The 9276-nt window shown below is 39.3% G+C and overlaps 1 protein-coding gene across 2 annotated transcripts in view; it reads left to right on the forward strand.

Moving 5' to 3' along the window:
- Positions 1–6353, forward strand: part of tmem41b (transmembrane protein 41B) — a 31461-nt gene extending 25108 nt beyond the window's left edge. For both annotated transcript variants that reach the window (XM_069900297.1, XM_069900287.1), the window contains one exon: positions 3707–6353. In XM_069900297.1, the coding sequence (XP_069756398.1) occupies positions 3707–3859 (153 nt within the window). In that variant the 3' untranslated portion in view covers positions 3860–6353. The remainder of the gene's footprint in view (positions 1–3706) is intronic.
- The last annotated feature ends 2923 nt before the right edge of the window (positions 6354–9276 follow it).

Consider the following 9276-nt stretch of genomic DNA (forward strand, 5'->3'; position numbering starts at 1 on the left):
AAAGCCAGAGAAGTCGATGTTAATGCCATCAGGTTGGCGGCTGCCCAAATGGAAGATGAACTATTGTTCCTCCAATTTGCGGATGGTCTCAGTCTGGCAGTACATGAGATCATGGACAGACGTGTTGAGCAAAAGAATAGGATGGGGATTGAAATGGGTGGCCACTGGGTGATCCACGCTGTTGCGGTGGAAAGGACCAAGGTGCTCAACGAAGTAATCTCCCACTTTGTGCCTGGATATTATCCAAATCTTGCTTCTGAATATTGTGTAATCTTTAGCGAACATCTGCTGTTTCTGACCTTGCGATCCATACTGTGGTTGACATCTGTCCATGGGCAGATGAAACCTAGCATTTGAGGATCAATAAATACTATCTGGTGTATCTCTATATCTTACTCATCTCCAGGAACTTAATCACGTTAGCTACAAGAAGATTCTTGTAAAATACCACTAGCAACACCAGTGGACTGGACACTCAATTACTGCTGAACTATTATCAAGGAGATCTACCGTTCTACCCTATGTCTGCATTTTAGAAAGTTGGACCACCTGGCTCTGCTTCTCCTTTGTGCTTTCAGGCAGAAGCTGAAGACTCTACAAAGCTGGTGCACGGAGCTGGAAAGAGAAGCATTTTGACTAGGATGAATAGAATGGTAGTGAACCTGAATAAATATGCCACAGTTGTTAACAATTTCAAGAGGAAATGTGTGGATGAGTTGTTCCTACAAAGTCTAAATGAGTGTTCCAGACTAAGTTGGGATCTCAGGGCAGGTGCTCAGCAGCTGCATCAGGGCTTCCATATGTTCATTTCTGAAAGACAAAATCAAGTAAGCGAATTGGGTGGTGTTTAAAGACTCAACTGAGGATCTGAACAATTATACCAGGCCTATCACAGACTTTATCAAAACGGCTGTAGTTGAGTGTTTCCCCACCAAATTGTTCAATGTTCTCCAATGAACATTGAAATTCAGAACCTGCTGAGAGCCAGATTTGTCCAAAGATCCAGATCGGTACAGAAGTAATTGGTATGTCCTACGAAAAGCCATCTCCCAGACGAGGTAGAGTTTCCAGATGAAAATGGAAACAACAAAGGACACCAGATAGCTATGGCAAGGCCTAAATTACATAAACTGCTTCAAAACCAAATCCGCTGCAGTAGCAGATGGTAAAGCTTCACTCCCAGGGGAATTCAATGCTTTCTATGCCCAATTTGATCACAGTAACTGGTCCACACTCCTCAAGTCCCCTGATGATCCTCTCCTGTCCATATCTGAAAATAACATGCGGGCTGCCTTCAGGAGAGTGAATCCAGTCCATATGGTATTGGCCGAGTATAAAAAATTTGTGCTGACCAACTTACCGAAGTATTCATGGATATCTTTAACATCTCATTCCAGCAAGGCATGGTACCCACCTGTTTCAAAAGGCATCAATTATATCGGTGCTCTAGAAGACTGTTATAGCCTGTCTTAATAACTATCAAGCAGTAGCACTGACATCAACAATGATTAAATGTTTTCCAAGGCTGGAGTTGAAGCATATCAGCTCCTGTCTAAGCAATGACAATGATCTGATCTAGTTCACCTATCGTAGCAACAGATCTACAGTGGATGCCATCTTACTGGCTCTACACAAAGCCCTGGAACACCTGATACATTCATCAGGATGCTCTTTATCGACAACATTTCGACATTTAACACAATTATGCCCTCAGAACTGATGAGCAAACTCCAAGACCTGGGACTCAACACCCCACTATGTAATTGGATCCTGGATTTCCTCACCTCCAGACCACAATCAGTGAGGATTGATAAGAATATCTCATCTATCAGTACCAGAGCACCACAGGGCTACATTCTTGGCCCTCTGCTCTACTCATTTTGCACCTTCCACTGTGTGGCTCTGTACTCCAATAACACCATCTACAAATTTGCCGATGATATCTCGGTAGTGGGTTGTATAAATAAAGGTGATGAATCAACAAACAGGAGGGAGATTGAAAACTTGGCTGAATGGTGCACCAACAACAACCTTGCTCTCAAGGTTACCAAAGCCAAGGAGCTGATTGTTGACTTCAGGAAAGGAAAATCAGAGGTATTCGATCATTGGGGGATCAGAAGTGGGTGAGCAAATTTAAGTTCTTGGGAGTCGATGTCTTGGAGGATCTTTCCTGGACCCAACACACTAATGGCATTGGGAAGAAAGCACGTCAGCGCATCTACTTTCTCAGGAGATTGCAGAGACTTGGTATGATATCAGAAACCCTGGCAAATTTTAGATGTGTGGTGGAAAGTGTGCTGACCAGCTGCATCATGGTCTGATATGGGAACTACAGTAAACCTGAACGTTAAGTCCTGCAAGAGATGGTGGACACAGCCCAGGACATCACAGGCAAAACCCTCCCCACCATTGAGAACATCTGCAGGGAACACTGCTGTCAGAGAGCAGCAGCAATCATCAAAGACCTACACCACCCAGCACATGCTCTGTTCTCGCTGATACCGTCAGGAAAGAGGTATAGGTGCCACAAGACTCACACCACCAGGTTCAGGAACAGCTGCTACCCCTCCACCATCAGACTCCTCCATGACAAACTCAATCAGGGACTCACTTGTGGACTTTTACTTCATTGGTTTTAAAAAAAAATTCTCTCTATTTCTTTGTTTACATGTGCACGTTGTATATAGTTTTTTTTTTGCACTACCAGTAGGTGGTAATTCTGCATCCCCTGCAGGAAAAAGAATCTCAGGGTTGCATATGATGTCATAAATGTAGTCTGACAAAAAATCTGAAATCAGAGTAGCAGCAGTGACTCTGGATGAGCACACCTTCTACGCTTGCTTTGAAATAGGAAATAACAATGCCCCCTCTTGAGCCCCCAGAGCTCTTGGCAACCCTGAACTTTTAGTCACTGAGGCAGACATGAGAACAACCTTCAAGAGTGTGAACCCTCGCTAAGCTTTTGACCAAGCTGGTCTCCCTTGTGTTTTTCCAGATACTTTCAGCCCTGCTGCTTCAGGCTGAGCTTCCCACCTGCTTCAAAAGTATAATCGTCATACTGACCCATGGGACTTGCAACCATTGTGATGGTTATGATGCATCTCCCTGAATCCACTTCAATTAATCTACCATCCCAATGCCATCTCACTGACCTTCCACTCTTGACCACAGACTACCTACTCATTGATTACAGCTCAGTGTGCCATCTTTGCAATGGGATCCTTGGTTTTCTGATCAGAAGATCCCAATCAGCGAGGATTGGAAAGATGCCTCCTCCTTACTGAACATGGGTACCTCAAACCTGCATGCTTAATCCCTGCATGACTCCCTCTGTACCCACCATTGCATAGCCAAGTTTGGTTCCAAGGCTATTTATAAATTTACTGACATCACTTCTCTTGTCATCTGAATAATGGGTAATGATGTGTCAGAATGTAGGATAGTGTTTTAGACACTACTCTGAGAAACTTGGTTGTCCCAGATGGTTGAAGTTGTTTTTTGCTTTGCTGTTCCAGTGGTACTGAATTTAATTGTAGAGCTCTTCTCGTAGTCCTGTCTGAGATTAGCTAACTCAGCACAGACCCAGAAGCTTGGAAAGCCGTGGAACACTTGAAATAAAAGTTATCAAAATTTAAATGAAAGAGGAGCTGCAGACTTCTACCTTTGTTTAAAAAAAATCGTAAAATATCTTTCTATTTCCCTTTAGGTGTTGCACCTCCATCATTTGTGGCTATCAAAGCTGGCACAACACTTTACCAACTTACAACAGCAGGAGAAGCTGTTTCTTGGAATTCAGTTTTTGTGCTCATGTTCCTGGCAGTTGCCTCCCTCCTTCCAGTGTTTTTCCAGAATAAATTGAAGCAAACATTCTCGTAACATTCAAACAATCTTACAACTCCTACCTTGGCTCAGAAATGATCTTTTAAGTTAATGTCCACTAAGTGGGTTGTAATGAAGAATATATTTGGATTTCATAGATTAAATTAGTTTTTCTCATGAAAATTTCACTTTAAGAATGACAAATTTATCCTTTGTTTATAAAATTATCAGCCCTTCCTTTTATTTTCTCTATTGGTGTTGTCAGAATCTTGTATGCTGCAGATGGCTTTCTTTTATCGTTGACACTAAAAGTTATTGTATAATGTGGCTGAACTCATTGAAGCACCTGATTGGTATTGCAACAAGTCAATCCCAATTTCAGAATGATCATCTTACTTCAAAGGATAAGAAATTCATCCTAAGCCACTTGCTAAGTGTCAATTTAAGTCAATGGAACAGAATTTTGGAAGTGTGAAATGAAATGTCAAACTGCTTTCCACATTCAGCAATACATTTGGAATGAATTTCGTAAACTTATTGTGGTTCAATGTCATGCAAAGTTGATAAAGTAGCTATCTGCAAACATACTCTTCTAACAGTATTAAAAACTGCAATAAATTCACATTTTTTTGTATCATTATTTGTATTATGTTTTTGTTCTGCAAATAATTGCACGTTATCACAACTTTAACTTCCTGATGCAAACGTTTATTGGCAAGTATATGGAGACAGGCTGTTATTTTTGCATTCAGTGCCTATGTACTCTATCGTTTTATTTTTCATAAGTATGACCATACTTTGTAAATTTTCATGCGTCTGGTGAACCTGCAGAGTAAGTAAAAGTGCAACTGTATGATTCTTAAAAATATTGAAAGTATTATAATTTGTTTCCTGTGATGCTAACTTTAAAACATGCCCACTAGGTGGCATGTGGATCCAAAAGACCTGCTGTGATGAGGTGAAATCTTGAGTCTAAGCTTAGTTATTTGGAGGAGACATGAGGTAATGGCTAATGTTCCTCCAATTGTGACAGTTGGGAGAGGAGCAGGAGAGAAGAATGGGAAATTTGTGAGCCTATTTCCTCAAAGTACAGTTGCAGTTTGAAGGGGCCTGAGGAGGAAGGGCAATAACCATATAACAATGACAGCACAGAAACAGGCCAACTTGGCTCTTCTAGTCCATGCCAAACGCTTTTTCTCACCTAACCCCACTGATCTCCACTCAACCCAAAGTACTGAGTAAGGAGAAACATCACTCAAGAATTGTCACAGAAAGTTGAATGACCTTTACAATAGTAAAATTATGATGTCTGCTCTGTACCAACTAATATCTATCTGTAACTCAACTGTCTTACTTGCTAAACAAGATATTTAGCTGCAGGACTTGCAAAACAAATTTTATCACTGCACACTTAACAATAAATTTGAGATCGATTTTCAAAAAAATTTCAAACACAAAATTACCCACAGTATTTCGTTAAGATGGCCAACTTTTGTACTAAAGCTTTTGTTTCCTGTTTGTTCAGGAGTTAGTGTATTATGAAGGAAAGCAATGGAACAAAGTAAAGTAGTGATATCTGAAAGTTTGCTATCCTTTCCCTTGGTTATCAGAAAAAAAATTAACTGTCAAACTGCTACTAAACATTTCATGTTTATCTTAATAATTCTTGGAGGATGAGACTGCTTAAAAAAAGAAATAAAACTGCAATGGCTTTCAACAAATATCAGAATTCTTAAGTTCCTAGCCTGCCAATTGGCTTCCTAATGCTGGCAAAATTGTTCCTCAACTAGCATTTCTATTTTATCAAGAAATGTTTCTGTCAAACCAACTGTAGGAAAGACCAAATCTTGCATTGTACATTTTGGATTTTGCTTAAGAGTTTTTGGAAACCAGCCTCGTAGCTTTCAATTTGGCTCATGGTTCCTGCTTGCGATACAGTTTAAAATCTGTTGAAAGGTTTTTTAGAAATGTTGTGTTACTTGATTCTGATTGTCGCTATAAGTTGATCAGAATTTTGTTGAATCGTTGTTTTAAAGCGGTCTTTCATTACTCTATTAGTTGGGCATTGAGGTAGATCGGGAAAAGTAAAATGTATATTTTTAAGTTCTCATTGGTTAATTTTAGCTCATCACTCCTTCATGTGAATTGGAAGATTCTGGGTCAAATCTCATTTTTAAGGTTTAGAAATATCAAAGCAGGGACTGTAGTGTAATGGGGGATACAGGGGCTGATGTACTGCTGAGTGTCTTTGTTCAAATGAGACGTTGAACCAGATGCACATCTGCAACATCTCATCCATTATTATTTGATGTCTAAAGCACAATTTCGGAGAGCAGGAGAGTTGTCTTCTGTGTTCTGACCAATATATACCTCGATCAACAATTTCTGAACAATCTGATATTTGTCATTATCACAGTTTTGCAATTTGTGCTCTCACAAGCAGCAGTGTTTCAAAAAGTACGTAATTGTTTTGTCATATTTCCAAAAAAAGATGTAAAATGTGTCATATAAATGCAAATATTTTTTTCAAGAAATTAAGTGAGTTTTTTTGTAGTCCTGGCATCTTGGTCCTTGTTCAAGTTGAAATCAAAGTTGCATTGTGGATAGCTACTTCCTTCAAGTACACGACCATGCTCGTCTGTGGGAGGGAAGAGCAAAGTTTGACACTAGCTGCATAAAAACGTTTCTCCTTGAGTTGACATTCCATAGCCCATCACCTTAACATAAATCATTGTCCTCTCGTTCTTCAGTCATCTATCATAGAAATCCACCTTATTCAGTACATTTGTTCTTTTGAAGACTTTGAATACTTCCATCAAATTGGCTTTCAATCTTCTCTGCTCTGAGAAACCCAGCTTCTCCTATAACTGAAAAATCTCATTTACAGAATCCAACTGAATGAAAATGCAAAAAAACAGTTGTCCATCCCTCTCTTTCCCCACCCCACCACTGTAAACTGACTCGTTTCTTTTCCAGTTCTGACAAAGGGCCTCAGATGTGAATTGTTAGTTTTGTTTCCCTTTCCCTTCTTGATCTACTCAGCATTTCCAGTGTACTTTTTAATTCCATCCAACTAAATATTTTCTGCACCCTCTTTGGGTTTTAAAAAAAATCTCCTCTTCTCAACAATGACCAGAATTTGTCCTTCAGGAAAGAAATCTGCCATCTTCATCTATCTTTCACATGATTTCAGACCCAAAACTCTGATAACTGTGAACTGCTTTCTCAGTTGTTGTATAACCACTGCAAAGGTAAATAGCAGCATCACATGGGATGGACCATCCGGTATCAAGTTCAGACATTACTCCTTGCAAACATCTGGGGATTGCTGTCTAAATTGGGAGTGCTGTGTTGAAGAAAGACCAAAACAATACAAAATAACATCTGGAATACACAAAGTTCAATCATAATCCCTTGGTCTGTCCTGTCCTGTTGGTCAGACAGACTGTTCAGAGAGGGCAGCACAGTTATACAGGTGAGAAAGAGTTGCCCTTGAGGTCCTCAACATTGACTTCAACTGCCATTGAAAAGAAACCATGATTCAAAGGTTACACTGAGTCAGCGCTCCTCCATGTGGGAAAATAAAAGTAGAAAAACCTTAAAAGTAGCCCGAGCAAATTCGTGTCACCAACTCCACCCAAATACCACGGCCAGTGGATGGCTATGTGGGACTGGTGGTGAACACCACGACACAACAAGAGATGTTCAGAGGCTTGGGAAGTTCAGAATCAGAATTTATTATCATGAACAAAATCACACAATGCGGTGCTTTACAGCAGCGTCGTAGTGTAAACATATAAACCACCTCACTACAATACATTTTTTAAAAAGCATGAAAAGTAAGGCCGTGTCTGGTTCTTTTATTCAGGAATCTGATGGCAGCAGGGAAGAAACTGTCCTGCTTGTTGAAGAAGTTAATGGATATGTGAGCGGAGTGTTGCAGGGAAATAGGTGTGGGTATGGGACCGATGAGAATGCTCTGAGAACCTGCAAAGCATTGATGGATTAAATGGGATGTTATGATTCATAGCAATCCATTCTATTCACATCTCCTCAGCAAATGAAGCAGTCCACATTTACATGCAATGTGATATAGACAGCATTCAGATGCTGGCTGATGGGACATGTATTATTTTTGGTTTTGAAGTGTCAGTCGATGACCAACAATGTGAGAATCTAGCATCTTACCCTTGACATTCAATGTTATTACCTTCACTGAATCCCCACCATCAACAACCTGAATGTCACCATTATCTGAAAGTTCAATTGGACCAAATATATATATATATATATAGTTTCAGGTATAACCTGTGGCAAATCACTTAGCGTTCAACATCCAGTCTTTGTACTATCTGTAAGGTACAGGTTGGAAGTATGACGCAATCTTCTCCACTTGCTGAACGATAGCAGCTTCAATGATTGAGCCCAACCCTGTGTTTGTTACTCCCATCCACAACATTCATCCACACTGGCTGCAGGGTACAACATTATCTGCAAAATGCACCACAGTCACTTGCCCATGCTCCACCAAACAGCACTTCTCACCGTTCTGTATTCAAACCTGCGACCTAGACCTTTAAAGACAAAGATGGAAGATGTATGGGACACCACCACTTGTAGGTTCTTCTCAAAAATTGCATGCCATACCATTTTAGAAAGGTACAATAAAATTTGCCTTTTGACATAATAGGATTCAGTCATTGTTGAGAGCTTCCAGTATTTATTTTTTGCTGACTTTGTAGATTAGTGAGTTTGCAGGAATTTTTCAAAAATTAATACTTTTACCTATCATCCAAATAATATCCTAATTTTTTTCTTTATTTTGGACTTTGGTACTAATATGTATAGCAGCATTTTAAAAATACATGCCACACCCTTAATAGTATTTTATTCGTTGAGGTCATGAAAATCCTGGAAGCAGTATATTAAAGAATTCCTATTGGTGTTTAACTTTTTGATTTGTGATATTTTTGTAAAGTCAGTTTATTTTTGACTGGGAAATAAAATACAGCTAACTAAATTTGGCCTAAAACTTGCCACTGATTTGCAGAGAAAATAGAATACAGTTTCATTGTAACTAACTAAAATCTGTCATTAAACCTTACAGTTGGTATTGACGACACATTCCTCAATATCTCATCTCCAAGGCATTTTTGTCTCTGGTTTTACTCCTGCTCATTTTCACCCTGAATTTTGTTCTTTTATCTGTTTTCTGTTTAGGCCCTAGTGCATAATTGAATTATCTCATGGTCAAATTGTACAATGTAGTTGTTAAAGAGAAAGAAAATAATTTGGATTTATTTTGCATCTTTTCAATGTCAACAGATTTCAAAGCACATTTCACAAAGCATTTTAGAATGGTGGTAATTGCATCCACAAACTTCAGTTTATCTAAACCTTTGTGTTCTCTGTCCCTAGCTACATTTCCATAATCTCAGTATTTGATATTGGAAGTTT

The sequence above is a fragment of the Narcine bancroftii genome, chromosome 1 (genome assembly GCF_036971445.1).
Source record: "Narcine bancroftii isolate sNarBan1 chromosome 1, sNarBan1.hap1, whole genome shotgun sequence".
In the NCBI taxonomy this organism is placed as follows: Eukaryota; Metazoa; Chordata; class Chondrichthyes; order Torpediniformes; family Narcinidae; genus Narcine; species Narcine bancroftii.